Below are 22,500 nucleotides of genomic sequence, written 5' to 3' on the forward strand. Positions count from 1 at the left end.
GTGCAGCTGGTAAACTCCCAGTCTTGTGAGGAGCGACAGACATCTGACATCTTTCTGATTAGAAATATTTGGATTAATTTAAGATGTTGGAGGAAACTACAGATGTAGGATCTTAATCTGATCACCGTGTTGCAGGAGAACTTTCCTGCAGTGCAGTACATTTTTTTTTACCATATTGTGCATTTGAAGTTTAAAAAGGCTTCTGGAGTTTGTCATTTCCACTTGATTTTCCCTTGAAAACCTATCAACCCTTTTAAAAAGGTGTGTGTGTGTGTGTGTGTGTGTGTGTGTGTGTGTGTGTGTGTGTGTGTGTGTGTGTGTGTGTGTGTGTGTGTGTGTGTGTGTGTGCGAGCGTGTGTGTGTGCGTGTGTGTGTGCGTGTGTGTGTGTGTGTGTGTGTGTGTGTGTGTGTGTGTGTGTGTGTGTGTGTGTGTGTGTGAGAGACAGAGGCTCCTGTACCTAGACGTGATCACAATAGATAGTGACCAGTGCAGTAACCCTAAGAGACAGATAGCCAGAGACAGTGGTTTATAACGCATGAAATATTATCTCACACATAAAACCACACTGCCTCTGTATAGTGGTTGGAAATAGGAAAACTCCAGTAGTCATCAGTAAATAAGGAACTAATACACCCACACCAGGTTTACCTACAGTACCAGTCAGCAGTTAGGACACATCTACTCATTCATGGGGTTTTTCATAATTTTTACTATTTTCTACATTGTAGAATAATAGTGAAGACATCAAAACTATGAAATAACACATATGGAATCATGTAGTTTGTCTTATGTCAAGGTGCTCCAGCATGCTGGAAAAGGCATTGTTCGTCACCAAACTGTTCGTCAACCAAATTCTCCCAACCTAGATAGTTGGGAGAAGTTGCTCTCGGAGGATGTGTTGGTACCATTCTTTATTCATGGCTGTGTTCTTAGGCAAAATTGTGAGTGAGCCCACTCCCTTGGCTGAGAAGCAACCCCACACATGAATGGTCTCAGGATGCTTTACTGTTGGCATGACACAGGACTGATGGTAGCGCTCACCTTGTCTTCTCCGGACAAGCTTTTTTCCGGATGCCCCAAACAATCGGAAAGGGGATTCATCAGAGAAAATGACTTTACCCCAGTCCTCAGCAGTCCAATCCCTGTACCTTTTGCAGAGTATCAGTCTGTCCCTGATGTTTTTCCTGGAGAGAAGTGTCTTCTTTGCTGCCCTTCTTGACACCAGGCCATCCTCCAAAAGCCTTTGCCTCACTGTGCGTGCAGATGCACTCACACCTGCCTGCTGCCATTCCTGAGCAAGCTCTGTACTGGTGGTGCCCCGATCCCGCAGCTGAATAAACTTTAGGAGACGGTCCTGGCACTTGCTGGACTTTCTTGGGCGCCCTGAAGCCTTCTTAACAATTGAACCGCTCTCCTTGAAGTTCTTGATGATCCAATAAATGGTTGATTTAGGTGCAATCTTACTGGCAGCAATATCCTTGCCTGTGAAGCCCTTTGTGCAAAGCAATGATGACGGCACGTGTTTCCTTGCAGGTGACCATGGTTGACAGAGGAAGAACAATGATTCCAAGCACCACCCTCCTTTTGAAGCTTCCAGTCTGTTGTTCAAACTCAATCAGCATGACAGAGTGATCTCCAGCCTTGTCCTTGTCAACACTCACACCTGTGTTAATGAGAGAATCACTGACATGATGTCAGCTGGTCCTTTTGTGGCAGGGCTGAAATGCATTGGAAATGTTTTGGGGGGGGGATTCAGTTCATTCACATGGCAAAGAGGGACTTTGCAATTCATTGCAATTCGTCTGATCACTCTTCATAACATTCTGGAGTATGTGCAAATTGCCATCATACAAACTGAGGCAGCAGACTTTGTGAAAATTCATATTTGTGTCATTCTCAAGACTTTTGGCCACGAATGTACATGTATAAATGTATCATTAAAGGACCCGGATGTTTACCTTCATGTATAAATATATAATTAAAGGACCAAGAGGTTTACCTGACCATGTGACAAGTCCAGGCAAAAACTATATTTATACATTATACTGTATACAAACAATATGACTTTGAGAGACCATCCCTGCAAACTGTTCCAACCTTCTGGAGCTGACAGGTGAGTCTCTAAGAGTCACTGATATGAATGATGTTTTTTCAGGTCTTTTGATGTGTGTTTCTTCCTCCGTTTCTGCAGAACGTCAACATGGTTGTCATGCAAGGATCAGAGGGATCAGAGGGATCAGAAATGGCTGACATTTGGCGATTTTAACTGCTTTTGAAGTCACATGTTTCATCCCAGACGCAACTCACACCTGCTTCATGCCGATACGGAATGCTAAATCCTTTTTCTCAGGAAATAATTAAAATGTTAGATTAGGAAGTGTGTTTGAACACCTTTGGTTTTGGTTTCGTCTCTCGTCACCTCAGTTGAGGGGATACTATCTATCTAAATTAGATGAGATAGATAAAGCGTATAAGATTAAGCCAAGCAGTGAGAATGGCTTTTATTGGACATACATAGTAATTTTTAGCGGCGATTAAGGGCTTAATTATGGTTATTTAGTTAATTACTTAAGATGTTAATTGATTAAGAGATCTTTCTCCTTGTATCTACTCAGTAATTATTAATGTAATGTGTTCTCCTTTGTAGTTTTTCCTTAAAGTGGAACTGACATCATTTTAGCAACATTAAATCTTATTCAAATCTGTTCATAATACACCCCCAGGGAGAATGTGACATGTTTTTCTTCATTTTTTTGTACATTTTCTAACACGCGAGCACTTAGATATGGTAATTTTCCCGGTTTCATAAATTCATAGAATGTTTGGGAATACGGGATTTACATTCTTGATTAACTATTAGTTTTTTTGCCAACATTTACAAACATCGGTCATATTGCACGTTCGTAAATTAATCAGCTATTCTGCTCTCTGGCAAACTCAGGCGAGTGTGTCAGAGTGTCGTCGTCTCTCTGTGATGTGTTTCAGCTCAGACGCTCTGAGGCGAAGGCCCTCTCTGAGACAGATTAGTCTCCCCTGCTCACAGACATCACAGCAAGCACAGATATATTACTTCTGCCTGTGCTCAGACAAGCACTTCAATTTGCTTACTGCCCCAATAGGTCCACAGACGATGCAATCGCCATCACATGCACACTGCCCTATTGCATCTGGACACTATGTAAGAATGCTGTTCATTGACTAGAGTTCAGCATTCAACACCATAGTACCCTCCAAGCTCATTAAGCTTGATGCCCTGGGGCTCAACCCCGCCCTGTGCAATTGGATCATGGACTTCCTGATGGGCCGCCCCCAGGTGATGAAGGTAGGAAACAACATCGCCACTTCGCTGATCCTCAACTATGGGGACCCACAAGCGTGCGTGCTCAGCCCCCTCCTGTACTCCCTGTTAACCCATGACTGTGTGGCCATGCACGCCTCCAACTCAATCATCAAGTTTTCCGACGACACAACAGTAGTAGGCTTGATTACCAACAATGACAAGACAAGCCTACAGGGAGGAAGTGAGGGCACTCGGAGTGTGGAGACAGGAAAACAACCTATCACTCAAGGTCAACAAAACAATGGAGATGTTCGTGGACTTCAGGAAACAGCTAAGGGAGCACCCCCCTATCCACATTGACGGGACATCAGTGGGGAAGGGGGGAAGTTTTAAGTTCCTCGGCGTACACATCACGGACAAATTGAAATGGTCCACCCACACAGACAGTGTGGTGAAGAAGGCGCAACAGCGCCTCTTCAACCTCAGGAGGCTGAAGAAATTTGGCTTTTCACCTAAAACCCTCACAAACCTTTACAGATGCACAATTAAGAGCATCCTGTTGGGCTGCATCCCCTCCTGGTACGGCAACTTCACCACCCACAACTGCAGGGCTCTCCAGAGGGTGGCGCTGTCTGCACAACAAATCACTAGAGGCAAACGACCTGCCCTCCAGGACACCTACAGCATCTGATGTCACAGGAAGGCCAAAAAGATAACCAAGGAAAACAATCACCCAAGCCACTGCCTGTTTACCCAGCTACCATCCAGAAGGCGAGATCAGTACAAGTGCATCAAAGCTGGGACCGAGACTGAAAAACAGCTTCTATCTCAAGGCCCTCAGACTGTTAAATACCCTTCACTAGCACAGAGAGGCTGCTGCCTACATACAGCCTTGAAAATCATTGGCCTTTTTAATAAATGGATCACTAGTCACTTTAATAATGTTTACATATCTTGCATTGCTCATCTCATATGTATATATTGTATTTTATACCATCCATTGCATCTTGCCTTTGCTGCCTGGCCATCACTCATCCATATATTTATATGCATATATTCCTTTACTAGATTTGTATGTATTAGGTAGTTGTTGTGGAATTGTTAGATTACTTGTTAGATATTGCTGCACTGTCGGAACTAGAAGCACAAGATTTTTCGCTACACTCACAATAACATCTGCTCACCATGTGAATGTGACCAATAACATTTGATTTGATTTGACTATCCCGCTGACCGATCTTAATGTTTTTTAAGTTTAGATTTTTCCCTTTCTCGCCCGCAATTGTTGACTGTTGGGACTGACTTCAATCCCTTATTAATAGGAACACTATACAGGATTACTAGTTCAATAACTCCCACATGTACAGCTGATCTGATACACAGTAGCAGTCTGAGATGTTAAAGATAAGATGAGATGTTAAAGTCTCTCTAGCAGATAGTTTATAGATGTTTATTCATTTATTTAACCGGGTAAATTGACTGAGAACACATTCTCAGTTACAGCAACAACCTGGAAAATAGTTAGTGGGAAGGAGAGGGGATGAAAAATTATGCTATAATGATATGATTGGGAATTTAGGCAGGACACTGGGGCTAACACCCTTACTCTTACGATAAGTGCCATGGGATCTTTATTGAACACAGAGAGTCGGGACACCTGTTTAACGTCCCAGCCGAAAGACTGCACCCAACACAGGGTAATGTCCCCAGTCACTTTTCATTATTTTTAGACCAGAGGAAAGAGTGCTTCCCACTGGCCCTCCAACACCACTTCCAGCAGCATCTGGTGTCCCATCCAGGGATTGACCAGGACCAACCCTGCCTAGCTTCAGAGGCAAACTAGCAGTGGGATGCATGGTGGTATGCTGCTGACAAAGATCAGGTTGATAGATCTGACAATCTCTTCACTATACACCCCTGAGTCACTTCCTTGTATCTGGCTTACCTCTGTTGACCCCAGACAAATTTAAATACAACATCTCCTAGTTATTAGCCCTAATCACTGTGTGTTAGTTACAGTGTGTGTGGACGTATTTAACAAGAATAGTAAACCATCAAAACTGTCACCAACTGGGGACATTTTGTTAGTCCCCACGAGGTCAAATACTATTTCTAGGGGGTGTAGGGTTAAGGTTAGAATTAGTCTTAGAATTATGTTAAGGATTAGGAGCTAGGGTTAGGGGTTAGGGAAAATAGGATTTCGAATGGGACTGAATTGTGTGTCCCCACAAGGTTAGCTGTATAGGATTTCGAATGGGACTGAATTGTGTGTCCCCCACAAGGTTAGCTGTACAAGACTGTGTGTGTGTGTGTGTGTGTGTGTGTGTGTGTGTGTGTGTGTGTGTGTGTGTGTGTGTGTGTGTGTGTGTGTGGGTGTGTGTGTGTGCTTGCCTGACTGACTGACTGACTGACAGCATATGTATCTCTGTTCCCCATTCCCATCAGAGTGGGAGTTTTCATTGCCCTCTCAATAACTTTTAATAAGCGATTCACACAAACACACAACCACACACACAAACACACACACACATACTAAGCGTCTCCCTGAGTCGATCCCTGGGGCGAGTGTTTGACAATCCAGATGACAGCTGTGGGAATACTGTCACAGCTCTGTGGCTTAACACTGTAATCCAACTGAGCTGTTCATTTTCTGGATTACACACACACACACACACACACACACACACACACACACACACACACACACACACACACACACACACACACACACACACACACACACACACACACACACACACACACACACACACACACATTTCTGATCTCATCTCAATTGTGTGTGAATGTGTGGGACACTGTCAGTGGGACTCTCAATATTTGTACTTTTACAGTTGTTCAGCGAGCCCATAAGAGTCTAAGGAGGGGGATTGTTTTAAGAAGGTCATAACAAGGATCAGTTAGCTATTTGATTTTAAATTTGAAAACCCCTTGAAGTATCCCCAAGAAATATAATAAATGGCGCTACTGCTATTAGCATATTCAAACGCATTGCATAACAGATTCATATAGTCCTCCGAAAAAAAACAGAGAATCTCTTTCAGAGAATCAAAAGAATCTAAAGGAAGTTTGTTGTGATGTGTCTGTCCTATTGTCACACCCTGACCATAGTTTGCTTTGTATGTTTCTATGTTTTGATTGGTCAGGGTGTGATCTGAGTGGATAGGACTGTTTTAGGTTTTCTCACGTTTGTTGTTTTGTTAGTTTATTCATGTATAGTTTCTTTATTAAAGAACAATGAATAACAACCACACTGCGGTTTGGTCCGCCTCTCCTTCACCTCAAGAAAACCATTATCGGAGAGATGTAAGAAAGATCAGGAAACATTTGTATTTAACAGCTTATTTTTGGCACTAAACAGTCTCCATATTTTACTTCCATACATTTCTTTCCAACTGGTACCGGGGAACCTTCAGATGAGTCTTGTGAGGCCCGTGGGGGTGTCCTAGAGAAAAACAACTACCTTTCCACAGAGGGGTCATATTAGTGTGTAGCCCAAACAGTTTCGGACGCTACAGACAGAAGTTACAGGTCTGCTATACCGACTTCAAGTGAGACCCAAGACACTTGTGGGGGTCGTAGAGCAAAGAACACCATAGTGATTGTGAGAGTCTTATCGTTCCATAGAGGGGTCATAATAGTTTGTAGGCCAAACCGTTTGGATGTTGCAGAACATTTTGTGAGAATAGCCATTTTTGTGATGCCTAATGGTCTGATAAACACTGCTCTAACTCTGCCACCTTTCACCACAGATAAGATGCCTAATGGTCTGATAAACACTGCTCTAACTCTGCCACCTTTCACCACAGATTGGATGCCTAATGGTCTGATAAACACTGCTCTAACTCTGCCACCTTTCACCACAGATTGGATACCTAATGGTCTGACAAACAGTTCTCTAACTCTGCCACCTTTCACCACAGATTGGATACCTAATGGTCTGACAAACAGTTCTCTAACTCTGCCACCTTTCACCACAGATGGGATGCCTAATGGTCTGATAAACACTGCTCTAACTCTGTCACCTTTCACCACAGATGAGGAGGTGCAACACTGGGATGTGGTGGATTGAGACACATCCAATGCAAAAAATATATATATCTAACTTAAACTGACAGATTTTTTATGGGGATTTTTTATTATACTAATTATATTTCAGAGGGGGCGCGGACATCGACTTTAGGGGGCTAGACTGCATTGTATTACATTTCTTGTTTCTAACTCTGTACTTTGAGTAAGATCACACACCACCTCTATAAAACAGTCCATGGGGTTTGGAGGAGTGAGAAGACTATGAAACAGTCCATGGGGTTTGTAGGAATGAGAAGACTATGAAACAGTCCATGGTGTTTGTAGGAGTGAGAAGACTATGAAACAGTCCATGGTGTTTGTAGGAGTGAGAAGACTATGAAACAGTCCATGGTGTTTGTAGGAGTGAGAAGACTATGAAACAGTCCATGGTGTTTGGAGGAATGAGAAGACTATGAAACAGTCCATGGTGTTTGGAGGAGTGAGAAGACTATGAAACAGTCCATGGTGTTTGTAGGAGTGAGAAGACTATGAAACAGTCCATGGTGTTTGGAGGAGTGAGAAGACTATGAAACAGTCCATGGTGTTTGGAGGAGTGAGAAGACTATGAAACAGTCCATGGTGTTTGTAGGAGTGAGAAGACTATGAAACAGTCCATGGTGTTTGGAGGAGTGAGAAGACTATGAAACAGTCCCTTGTGGAAGAGTGTGAGTTTGTAGTGTACATCTACCAGACTTAGCAGGGGGATTTTTAAAGAGTGCAGGTCACCGTGGTAGGCAGGGCTGTCCGTGCCACTGCGTGTTCCAAATCAAATCAATAAAGAGCATGGGGCCTCAGAGGATCTGTCAGTGCTCCTGCCAACTCAGTGGTAGAGAAGGTGTGTGTGTGTAGACATGTTGACTCCCAAGGTTGTGTGTAGCTATGAAGAGGTCAGGACTGTACATGTGATAGGTAAACACTGTTTTCTCTACTAAAGGGCTGCAGGGACAATCCCAAACTGTCCCTGGATGGAGCGCTCGATGGAACAATAGACGGAGAGAAAGAAAGAGAGGGGGTGAGAAAGAGAGAGAGAAGAGGGTGAACGATACGGAGATTGAGATCAAATCCAAATCAAAGTTTATTGGTCACATGCAACGTTTTGCTGACGTTTTCAGAGGCAAAATGATTAGGTTTCTAGCTCCAACAGAGCAGTGAAATGATTATGTTTCTAGCTCCAACAGAGCATCAAAATGATTATGGTTCTAGCTCCAACAGAGCAGCAAAATGATTATGGTTCTAGCTCCAACAGAGCAGCAAAATGATTATGGTTCTAGCTCCAACAGAGCAGCAAAATGATTATGTTTCTAGCTCCAACAGAGCAGTGAAATTATTATGTTTCTAGCTCCAACAGAGCAGTGAAATGATTAGGTTTCTAGCTCCAACAGAGCAGTGAAATGATTAGGTTTCTAGCTCCAACAGAGCAGTGAAATGATTATGTTTCTAGCTCCAACAGAGCAGCAAAATGATTATGGTTCTAGCTCCAACAGAGCAGTGAAATGATTATGTTTCTAGCTCCAACAGAGCAGTGAAATGATTATGTTTCTAGCTCCAACAGAGCAGTGAAATGATTATGGTTCTAGCTCCAACAGAGCAGTGAAATGATTAGGTTTCTAGCTCCAACAGAGCAGTGAAATGATTAGGTTTCTAGCTCCAACAGAGCAGTGAAATGATTATGTTTCTAGCTCCAACAGAGCATCAAAATGATTATGTTTCTAGCTCCAACAGAGCAGTGAAATTATTATGTTTCTAGCTCCAACAGAGCAGTGAAATGATTATGTTTCTAGCTCCAACAGAGCATCAAAATGATTATGTTTCTAGCTCCAACAGAGCAGCAAAATGATTAGGTTTCTAGCTCCAACAGAGCAGTGAAATGATTATGTTTCTAGCTCCAACAGAGCAGTGAAATGATTAGGTTTCTAGCTCCAACAGAGCAGTGAAATGATTATGTTTCTAGCTCCAACAGAGCAGTGAAATGATTATGTTTCTAGCTCCAACAGAGCAGTGAAATGATTAGGTTTCTAGCTCCAACAGAGCAGTGAAATTATTATGTTTCTAGCTCCAACAGAGCAGTGAAATGATTATGTTTCTAGCTCCAACAGAGCAGTGAAATGATTATGTTTCTAGCTCCAACAGAGCAGTGAAATGATTATGTTTCTAGCTCCAACAGAGCAGTGAAATGATTATGTTTCTAGCTCCAACAGAACAGCGAAATGATTATGTTTCTAGCTCCAACAGAGCAGTGAAATTGTTATGTTTCTAGCTCCAACAGAGCATCAATATCTAATGATTAAGTTTCTAGCTCCAACAGAGCATCAACGTTTAATGGTTATGTTTATAGCACCAACAGAGCATCAATATCTAGCAATACAATAACAATACACGCATAATCCAATAGTCCAGAATATAAATAGTTATATGTGTATGTATGTGCATGGTGTGTACAGTCGTGGCCAAAAGTTTTGAGAATGACACAAATATAAATTTTCACAAAAACATTTCCAATGCATTTCAGCCCTGCAACAAAAGGACCAGCTGACATCATGTCAGAGATTCTCTCGTTAACACAGGTGTGAGTGTTGACGAGGACAAGGCTGGAGATCACTTTGTCAAGCTGATTGAGTTCGAAGAACAGACTGGAAGCTTCAAAAAGAGGGTGGTGCTTGGAATCATTTTTCTTCCTCTGTCAACCATGGTTACCTGCAAGGAAAAACGTGCCGTCATCATTGCTTTGCACAAAAAGGGCTTCACAGGCAAGGATATTGCTGCCAGTAAGATTGCACCTAAATCAACCATTTATCGGATCATCAAGAACTTCAAGGAGAGCGGTTCAATTGTTGTGAAGAAGGCTTCAGGGCGCCCAAGAAAGTCCAGCAAGTGCCAGGACCGTCTCCTAAATTTCATTCAGCTGCGGGATCGGGGCACCACCAGTACAGAGCTTGCTCAGGAATGGCAGCAGGCAGGTGTGAGTGTATATGCATGCACAGTGAAGCAAAGAGTGTTGGAGGATGGCCTGGTGTCAAGAAGGGCAGCAAAGAAGCCATTTCTCTCCAGGAAAAACATCAGGGACAGACTGATATTCTGCAAAAGGTACAGGGATTGGACTGCTGAGGACTGGGGTAAAGTCATTTTCTCTGATGAATCCCCTTTCCGATTGTTTGGGGCATCCGTAAAAAAGCTTGTCCGGAGAAGACAATGTGAGCGCTACCATCAGTCCTGTGTCATGCCAACAGTAAAACATCCTGAGACCATTCATGTGTGGGGTTGCTTCTCAGCCAAGGGAGTGGGCTCACTCACAATTTTGCCTAAGAACACAGCCATGAATAAAGAATGGTACCAACACATCCTCCGAGAGCAACTTCTCCCAACCATCCAGGAACAGTTTGGTGACGAACAATGCCTTTTCCAGCATGATGGAGCACCTTGCCATGAGGCAAAAGTGATAACTAAGTGGCTCGGGGAACAAATCATCGATATTGTGGGTCCATGGCCAGGAATCAACCCAGACCGTAATCCCATTGAGAACTTGTGGTCAATCCTCAAGTGGCGGGTGGACAAACAAAACCCCAAAAATTCTGACAAACTCAGTCAGGATCATCAGTGCCATCAGTCAGGATGTGGTCCAGAAGTTAATTGACAGCATGCCAGGGCGGATTTCAGAGGTCTTGAGAAAGAAGGGTCATCACTGCAAATATTGACTCTTTGCATCAACTTCATGTAATTGTCAATAAAAGCATCTGACAATTATGAAATGCTTGTAATTATACTGCAGTATTCCATAGTAACACCTGACAAAATATCTAAAGACACTGAGGCAGCAGACTGTGAAAATTAATATTTGTGTTATTTTCAAAACGTTTGGCCACGACTGTGTACATATTATGGACAGTATGTGAATAGAGAAGGTGTGTACATCAGTAGTTAGGTGACTTCTGGCGCCGACAGAGATGGCCGCCTCGTATCGCGTTCCTAGGAAACTGCAGTATTTTGTTACAAGCATTTCGCTACACTCGCATTAACATCTGCTAACCATGTGTATGTGACAAATAAAATTAGATTTGATAGTTATAGAGGATGAGCCTGGACTAGAATACAGTATTTAGATAGGAAGTGGGTAAAACAGTATGTAAACATTATTAAAGTGATCAGTGTTCATTGACTACTGTGTGTACATAGGGTAGCAGTCTCTAAGGTGCAGGGTATATCGAGATAGAGAGACAAAGGGAGATCACAGAGAGAGAAAAGAGAGAGAGAGAGAGTGGCAGAGAAAGAGAGAGAGAAAGGATTTCATTGTTGTCGGTTCAGAAGGTTGATAATAGCACAGTGGGTTGATTGAGTGAATCATCAATGGAGTGTTTGAAAGCGAACACTGTAATTTAGTTTCAAGTTATTATCATTCACACAAAGACATCAGGCCAGCCTTTCAGATTCACTCTGAAAGGGACATTTTCACAGCCTCTGATGATGAATGAACAACGTAATAGAAGCTTAATAAATTATTACAGTTTCATATTTCATTAATAGTTCTCCGTTGACTCATTTCAGATGAGGGATCATAGATTAGTCAAACACTCGTAGAGTTGAATTAGAGGATCCCAGTAGCTCTCAGTCTGACAGTGTGTGTGCGTGCAAGAGAGAGGCAGAGACGAAGAGTGTGTATACTTCAGCTTACAGAGGATGTTGTTTGACCTTGAGTCTGGCCGTAGCACTTCTAGAATGACGTTGCCAGAGACTGTTTGTTGCTGATTTACATCAAGCTCCAGTGAAAGTCAAGCACTTTACATTTACACTTAGTCTCTTATTCTTGTAACTTACAACCAAAGGTGATGTACTTTTAACATCCTTACACTCATGTACTATAGATGTTTTGTTCCAGTGAATCATCAAAGACTCAACAACAACTATTGGTCCAAATTATAAATTATTAGCATATTCTTAGCATGTTCTTTATTGCATAATTCTCAGTAGGTAAGTCCATCTGTCCCACCCAGCTAAAACCTGACCCCGCCCCCACCTCCCCTCACTCTCTCTCCCCCAGGAGATCTGCTGCGGTCGGGTAAGATCTCCGGCCACGCTGTGACCAGAGACTGGACATCCTGGAGCTCCTGGTCTCAGTGCAGTAGAGACTGCAGCCGAGGGATACGAAGCCGTAAACGGTTCTGTGACTCCCCTGAACCACCCCATGGAGGACAGACCTGCCTGGGACCTGCTCAGGAGTACCAGGAGTGTAACATCACACCCTGCCCAGGTGAGATAGAGAGATGCATACACCTGAACACACACACACACACCTAAACACACAAAACATGACTGTGTTCAGTTGAGATAGAGAGATACATGCACCTGAACACACACACACACTTAAACACACAAAACATGACTGTGTTCAGTTGAGATAGAGAGATGCATACACCTGAACACACATACACACACCCCTGAAAAAACACCCACACACACACCTAAACATATACACACACACACAAAAAACATGACTCTGTGTTAAGGTGAGAGATATCCACCTACACCTACACAAAAAAACCTATAAAACAAGTGATAACTCAAGAAATCGTCAGTGAAAAAAATAGATGAATCTTTCTTATTTTTTTGCCATGAATATGATACAGAACATCCATGAGACGTGAATAAAGAAATATCCTCATCATGATTATAATAAGGCACAGAATAACACATTGGGAGGCGTGAAGAACACCCATTCCCCACAGCATCTCAGACTGTAATTACATTTCAGGGCAATTATACCGCTAGCTACAGAGGGGGGGGAGGGGTCCTATTCTGTTGTGAAAAGCCGAAAACAGTGTGTCTGTTTCTCCAGGGTTCTACCTGAAGGGAAAGAAAGCATTGTAATTAAATGAGTGTTCATAGTGACGGGAGGTAATGTGCTGTCTAAATGGAAATCCTCCTGCTTAGCTTCTCAAAGAGAACACCTGGCATCACACACACACACACACACACACGCACACACACACACACACACACACACACACACACATGCACACATACACACGCACACACACACACACACACACACACACATGCACACATACACGCACGCACATACACACACACATGCACACACACACACACACACACACACACACACACACACACACAACCAGGAGTTTGTTTCAAATCATTAATAATCATCAGGCTGTTTTTGAAAGGAGTGCTACGTTAGCATCTCGCTAACAGCTCGGCCCTGTGTCTAGAGACCGCCCTTAACAACGCCGTTATCCATCATCACGTGTACTTTAAAGACCAGCCGTACAACACCGAGGCAAAACTGTGATTTTAGCTGTTTATTTATTGACCTGTCTGTCTCGTCATGAGGTTATGAATGGGGTCATAATGATTCTGACCCACCGCGATAATCCATCAACTCAGTTACCTTGAGGGGTTGGCTGCTAATGCTAGCTAGCTCTTAGATTTGCCCTCAAACACTCACTCACTCACTCACTCACTCACTCACTCACTCACTCACCAAATCAAATCTAATTGTATTTGTCAATACAACGGGTATTGTATTGACCAACAATGCAGTTTTAAGAAAAATAAGTGTTAAGTAAAAAAAATAGATAAGTAAAACATAAAAAATAAAAGTAACAAATTATTAAAGAGCAGCAGTAAAATAACAATAACGAGGCTTTATACAGGGGGTACCGGTACAGAGTCAATGTGGAGGCTATATACAGGGGGTACCGGTACAGAGTCAATGTGGAGGCTATATACAGGGGGTACCGGTACAGAGTCAATGTGGAGGCTGTATACAGGGAGTACCGGTACAGAGTCAATGTGGAGGCTATATACAGGGGGTACCGGTACAGAGTCAATGTGGAGGCTATATACAGGGGGTACCGGTACAGAGTCAATGTGGAGACTATATACAGGGGGTACCGGTACAGAGTCAATGTGGAGGCTATATACAGGGGGTACCGGTACAGAGTCAATGTGGAGACTATATACAGGGGGTACCGGTACAGAGTCAATGTGGGGGCTATATACAGGGGGTACCGGTACAGAGTCAATGTGGAGACTATATACAGGGGGTACTGGTACAGTGTCAATGTGGAGGCTATATACAGGGAGTACCGGTACAGAGTCAATGTGGAGGCTATATACAGGGGATACCGGTACAGAGTCAATGTGGAGGCTATATACAGGGGGTACCGGTACAGAGTCAATGTGCGGGGGTTAGTCGAGGTAATTGAGTTAATATGTAAATGTAGGGAGAGTTAAAGTGACTATGTATAGATAATAAACAGAGAGAAGCTGCAGCGTAAATAGGGGTCTGGGTAGCCCTTTGATTAGCTGTTCTAGAGTCTCATGGTTTGGGGGTAGAAGCTGTTAAGAAGCCTTTTTTGCCCTAGATTTGGTGCTACGGTACCGCTTGCCGTGCGGGAGCAGAGAGAACAATCTGTGACTAGGCTGGCTGGAGTATATGACAAATTTTAGGGCCTTCCCTGGAGTGAACTGTGGGGTTACTGCAGGATAAGACACCACAGTTTTCAAAGCATTTTCAAAGGGTTCTCAAAAGGATTTCAGTTTTCAGTGTTGTGTGATGGCATATTCTACATTTCGATTCAGATTAAATTGACAGCCCTTAGGGATGTCATCAAGGATAGAATGCTGTTTGTAAAGATTTGAAATTCGACTTTACTATAGCTAGCTCAAAGCTAACTAACCAAACATACAGCTATTCTGAAGGCCTGAATTGCAAGAGCAGCAATCACCCCCCAGGTCTATTGATGTAGACAGTGGGGACTTATTAAGTCACCTGAGTCGAAGAGATTTCACTGGAAAGCTGTGACTTTGCATAGCGTGAATAATCATGAATAGTAATTCCGCTTAAATTAACACTTGTCTGTGGGAATTGACATAATCGAGAGAGAGAGAGAGAGAGAGAGAGAGACAGAGAGAGAGAGAGAGAGAGAGAGAGAGAGAGAGACAGAGACAGAGACAGAGACAGAGACAGAGAGTTATGTCTGACGTCCGTCTGGTTTTTGAAACAAATGAATCTTTCCTGGTTTTCCACGGCGGCCGGTCGAGATGAGACTATCCGTCAGGCACGGGAAGGAATCGACTTATGTGTCAGTTTACGATAGGGAAAATACACAGAGATGACAAAACGCCCCCAGCCAGCACCTTACAGGCCCAGATGTTTAAAAACGATTCTGAAATTGTCCAGAAACTATACTTTTCTCATCAGATGAAGTCAAAAGATTTGGTTCCAAGTGATTGCTGAGAGACCTTCATTTTTTGGGGGGGAGGTCCTTGGACAAAGACAGAACAGCACAATGAGAGTGTTTTCTTATCCTGACATGTCGTTGAGACATTACAGTTTTTGGACAAAGCAAAAAGTGCACAATGAGAGTTTGTAGTTTGCCCTGTTGCCAAGACGTTACAGTATTCTGAAAGGTTGTGTTAGATTTTTCAGACGTGACAGCTAGCAGGTTTTGTTTCTTCCAGATGCTAAAACAGCCCCCTCCTGAACCCCCTCATCTCCTCCCCCCTCCCTCCATATCAACTCCGCCCCCCTCCCTCCATACTCTCCTGTCCTCCCTCCTCCCTCCATATCATCTCCTCCCCCCTCCCTCCATACTCTCATTTCCTCCCTCCATATCATCTCCTCTCCCCTCCCTCCATACTCTCCTGTCCTCCCTCCTCCCTCCATATCATCTCCTCTCCCCTCCCTCCATACTCTCCTGTCCTCCCTCCTCCCTCCATACTCTCCTGTCCTCCCTCCTCCCTCCATATCATCTCCTCCCCCCTCCCTCCATACTCTCATTTCCTCCCTCCATATCATCTCCTCCCCCCTCCCTCCATACTCTCATGTCCTCCCTCCATATCATCTCCTCCCCCCTCCCTCCATACTCTCCTGTCCTCCCTCCTCCCTCCATATCATCTCCTCCCCCCTCCCTCCATACTCTCATGTCCTCCCTCCATATCAACTCCTCCCCCCTCCCTCCATACTCTCCTGTCCTCCCTCCATATCAACTCCCCCCCTCCCTCCATATCAACTCCTCCCCCCTCCCTCCATACTCTCCTGTCCTCCCTCCATATCAACTCCCCCCCTCCCTCCATATCATCTCCTCCCCCCTCGCTCCATACTCTCCTGTCCTCCCTCCATATCATCTCCTCTCCCCTCCCTCCATATCAACTCCCCCCCTCCCTCCATACTCTCCTGTCCTCCCTCCATATCAACTCCTCCCCCCTCCCTCCATACTCTCCTGTCCTCCCCCCTCCCTCCATACTCTCCTGTCCTCCCTCCATATCAACTCCCCCCCTCCCTCCATATCAACTCCCCCCCCCTCCCTCCATATCATCTCCTCTCCCCTCCCTCCATACTCTCCTGTCCTCCCCCCTCCCTCCATACTCTCCTGTCCTCCCTCCATATCAACTCCCCCCCTCCCTCTATATCAACTCCCCCCTCCCTCCATATCATCTCCTCTCCCCTCCCTCCATACTCTCCTGTCCTCCCCCCTCCCTCCATACTCTCCTGTCCTCCCTCCATATCAACTCCCCCCCTCCCTCCATACTCTCCTGTCCTCCCTCCTCCCTCCATATCATCTCCTCCAGGCTCCCTCTCCTCTTTTTTTGGGGTGCGTTTGTAAAATCACTGGAGAAGCCAGAAATTAAAAAAAAGCCATACTACAACCTATGTGTTGTGATAATTGCCTTGTTTTCTCTATAACCTGTTAGTTCAAATGCCTTGCGACTGTGATATATAGGCCTAAAAGCTGAGACAATTAGAAGACACAGTGGCAGATTAAATCAAACCACACTTTTGTTTCATCACAAAACCGGAGAGCAGCCTCTGTCCAGTGAAGTCCACAAAGAATAGTGCATGTAACAATCAGTTACATGACCTACAGCATGGCCAAGGAAGCTAGTGTTTCCGACATTATCGGACCACTAAACTGTTAGAACCACGGAGAGTTCCTGGAAGTCGCAAGGAAAACAGGATTTGCCTGCACTATTCCAGCACCATTTCAACTTCAACATTTAACATCATCGGATCACCTCTGCTTCGTCTAATACAGTGACAACTATAAGATACCAAAAACTATTTTGTCCAATCAACGTAAGCTAAAAATGATGTGGCTGTCCATGGTTCTGATTTCTTTCTGTGTGTGTGTGTGTGTGTGTGTGTGTGTGTGTGTGTGTGTGTGTGTGTGTGTGTGTGTGTGTGTGCGTGTGCGAAAAAACATGTTGACTCACCCTACTTGTAGAGAAACGCCAATGCCATCGTCTTCTGTCATGTTGACTTAATGGCCTGTCACTCTATCATACAGCACACGCTTTTAGTTTTTTGTCCTAGGCTACTTGGCTAAAATGATCGCTCGCTAGCCTAACTCCCTTTCATGGGCAACATTAGCCAGTTAACATTAGCCTTCTACATCTAGCTACATGTTGAACTTCTCTCAGTCCAGGGGCACAATGTATGAATATATGGTTGGATCAGAATCGCCATTATAATCATTGGCCAGTATGGAGAATTAAGTCAAACCACAAGTCCAAATCCCCATCTCCATCCATGGCTAATTTAGGAAAGGGACAATTTTAGCTATCTTATTTAGCTGCCGGAGGATAACAACACAACGAGATGCAATAATTCAAGATGTTTCTGTCAATGACATATTGCTCTCAATGTGATTTGATAGGAGTGAAGCCAAATCCAAACTGGCTTCCTTTGACACTGTTTTTTTGATGGTTTTTTGATGGTTTTTTGATTTTCACAGTTTAGCTCAATGCTGATTCAAATCAAATCACATTTATTTATATAGCCCTTCGTACATCAGCTGATATCTCAAAGTGCTGTACAGAAACCCAGCCTAAAACCCCAAACAGCAAGCAATGCAGGTGTAGAAGCACGATTGGCTATTATTTTATAATTTTTTTATCAAGGGAGTCCAAATGCTCGCTGGCTTCTCTTGCATTCAGTGCTACGGGTGGCAACAATTTCATACTCTTTATTTATTACCCTTTTTCTCCCCAATTGGTAGTTACAGTCTTGTCCCATCGCTGCAACGGCGACAATCAAGAGCCATGCGTCCTCTGAAACACAAACCCGCCAAGCCGCACTGCTTCTTGACACACTGCTCGCTTAACCTGGGAAGCCAGCCACACCAATGTGTCGGAGGAAACACCGGCCGCCACAAGGAGTCACGAGAGTGCAACGGGACAAGGACATCCCAGCCAGCCAGCCAAACCCTCCCCTAACCCCGACAACGCTCATGGGTCTCCCGGTCACAGCCGGCTGTGACACAGCCTGGGATCGAACCTGGATCTGTAGTGAAGCCTGCGATGCAGTGCCTTACACGGAACCCAAACGGGCTGCGTGGGCCATCATGCAAAACTGTATTTTGTCCCCCTACACCAAATGCGATCACGACACGCAGGTTCAAATATCAAAACAAACTCTGAACCAATGACATTAATTTGGGAACAGGTAGATAAGCATTAAACATTTATGGCAATTTCGTTAGTTAGCTTGCACTTGCTAGCTAATTTGTCATATTTAGCTAGTTTGCTGTTGCTAGCTAATTTGTCCTGGGATATAAACATTGAGTTGTTATTTTACCTGAAACGCACAAGGTATTCTACTCCAACAATTAATCCACACATAAAATGGCCAACCGAATCGTTTCTAGTCATCTCTCCTCCTTTTAGGCTTTTTTCAAATTTGAACTTATGGTGATTGGCATCTATACTTTTGCCACGATAGCCGGCAAAACATTTCATCTTTCAATCACCCACGTGGGTATAACCAATGAGGAGATGACACGTGGGTATCTGCTTCTGTAAATCAATGAGGAGACGGGAGAGGCAGGACTTACACCGCGATTTGCGTCAGAAATAGAAAGGACTTCTATTTTAGCCCTTGGCATCGCAGACGCTTGTTGGCGCGCGCGAGCAGTGTGGCTACAATAAATGAATAATATTGATTTCTAAATTTATTTTGCGACGCTCGCACACAGTCTGGTGTCCAGTCTGGTCAGCATGTTAGACCGCGTCGCCACTCGGGAGGTTGTCATACTCCTTTTGAACAGACAGTATCAGATAGATGGAAAGGGAGATAGATACCTAGTAGGTTGTACAACTGAATGCATTCGATTGAAATGTGTCTTCATGGCTGTTTTGCTCGCTTGGATTCTTTCTCCGGTGACATACATTCAGCCACTTGCAAATCGAAGGACAATTCTGAAACACAGAGAGACTAAAAACACATCAATGTAAATATATAGGTTTTTTACTTGTTTTTTTTCTTGGTACATTTCCACTGACAGGAACATGGGAACACATACAGACATGGGTACACATACAGACATGGGAACACATACAGACATGGGTACACATACAGACATGGGAACACATACAGACATGGGAACACATACAGACATGGGAACACATACAGACATGGGAACACATACAGACATGGGTACACATACAGACATGGGAACACATACAGACATGGGAACACATACAGACATGGGAACACATACAGACATGGGAACACATACAGACATGGGAACACATACAGACATGGGTACACATACAGACATGGGAACACATACAGACATGGGAACACATACAGACATGGGAACACATACAGACATGGGAACACATACAGACATGGGAACACATACAGACATGGGAACACATACAGACATGGGAACACATACAGACATGGGTACACATACAGACATGGGAACACATACAGACATGGGAACACATACAGACATGGGAACACATACAGACATGGGAACACATACAGACATGGGAACACATACAGACATGGGTACACATACAGACATGGGAACACATACAGACATGGGAACACATACAGACATGGGTACACATACAGACATGGGAACACATACAGCCATGGGTACACATACAGACATGGGAACACATACAGACATGGGAACACATACAGACATGGGTACACATACAGACATGGGAACACATACAGACATGGGAACACATACAGACATGGGTACACATACAGACATGGGAACACATACAGACATGGGTACACATACAGACATGGGAACACATACAGACATGGGTATACATACAGACATGGGAACACATACAGACATGGGAACACATACAGACATGGGTACACATACAGACATGGGAACACATACAGACATGGGAACACATACAGACATGGGAACACATACAGACATGGGAACACATACAGACATGGGAACACATACAGACATGGGAACACATACAGACATGGGAACACATACAGACATGGGAACACATACAGACATGGGAACACATACAGACATGGGAACACATACAGACATGGGTATACATACAGACATGGGTACACATACAGACATGGGTACACATACAGACATGGGAACACATACAGACATGGGAACACATACAGACATGGGAACACATACAGACATGGGAACACATACAGACATGGGAACACATACAGACATGGGAACACATACAGACATGGGAACACATACAGACATGGGAACACATACAGACATGGGTACACATACAGACATGGGAACACATACAGACATGGGAACACATACAGATATGGGAACACATACAGACATGGGAACACATACAGACATGGGAACACATACAGACATGGGAACACATACAGACATGGGAACACATACAGACATGGGAACACATACAGACATGGGAACACATACAGACATGGGTACACATACAGACATGGGAACACATACAGACATGGGAACACATACAGACATGGGTACACATACAGACATGGGAACACATACAGACATGGGAACACATACAGACATGGGAACACATACAGACATGGGAACACATACAGACATGGGAACACATACAGACATGGGAACACATACAGACATGGGAACACATACAGACATGGGAACACATACAGACATGGGAACACATACAGACATGGGTACACATACAGACATGGGAACACATACAGACATGGGAACACATACAGACATGGGAACACATACAGACATGGGAACACATACAGACATGGGAACACATACAGACATGGGAACACATACAGACATGGGAACACATACAGACATGGGAACACATACAGACATGGGAACACATACAGACATGGGAACACATACAGACATGGGTATACATACAGACATGGGAACACATACAGACATGGGAACACATACAGACATGGGAACACATACAGACATGGGTACACATACAGACATGGGAACACATACAGACATGGGAACACATACAGACATGGGAACACATACAGACATGGGAACACATACAGACATGGGTATACATACAGACATGGGAACACATACAGACATGGGAACACATACAGACATGGGAACACATACAGACATGGGTACACATACAGACATGGGAACACATACAGACATGGGAACACATACAGACATGGGAACACATACAGACATGGGAACACATACAGACATGGGTACACATACAGACATGGGAACACATACAGACATGGGAACACATACAGACATGGGAACACATACAGACATGGGAACACATACAGACATGGGTACACATACAGACATGGGTATACATACAGACATGGGAACACATACAGACATGGGTATACATACAGACATGGGAACACATACAGACATGGGAACACATACAGACATGGGAACACATACAGACATGGGAACACATACAGACATGGGAACACATACAGACATGGGAACACATACAGACATGGGAACACATACAGACATGGGTACACATACAGACATGGGAACACATACAGACATGGGAACACATACAGACATGGGAACACATACAGACATGGGAACACATACAGACATGGGAACACATACAGACATGGGAACACATACAGACATGGGAACACATACAGACATGGGAACACATACAGACATGGGAACACATACAGACATGGGAACACATACAGACATGGGAACACATACAGACATGGGAACACATACAGACATGGGAACACATACAGACATGGGAACACATACAGACATGGGAACACATACAGACATGGGAACACATACAGACATGGGTATACATACAGACATGGGAACACATACAGACATGGGAACACATACAGACATGGGAACACATACAGACA

General features: G+C 43.9%; 1 protein-coding gene across 4 annotated transcripts in view; it reads left to right on the forward strand.

The window, feature by feature from the left end:
* The window catches only part of LOC110489566 (semaphorin-5A), a 295,669-nt gene that overhangs the window by 260,249 nt on the left and 12,920 nt on the right, over positions 1–22,500 (forward strand). For all 4 annotated transcript variants that reach the window (XR_005036038.2, XR_016486534.1, XM_036943683.2 and 1 more), the window contains exon 17: positions 12,403–12,612. Coding sequence is in view for 2 of the 4 variants with exons in the window: in XM_036943683.2 (XP_036799578.2) it covers positions 12,403–12,612 (210 nt within the window). In the remaining 2 variants the exon portion in view is untranslated. The remainder of the gene's footprint in view (positions 1–12,402; positions 12,613–22,500) is intronic.

Source organism: Oncorhynchus mykiss, chromosome 15 (genome assembly GCF_057628025.1).
Source record: "Oncorhynchus mykiss isolate SJ-2025 chromosome 15, ASM5762802v1, whole genome shotgun sequence".
Lineage (NCBI taxonomy): Eukaryota > Metazoa > Chordata > Actinopteri > Salmoniformes > Salmonidae > Oncorhynchus > Oncorhynchus mykiss.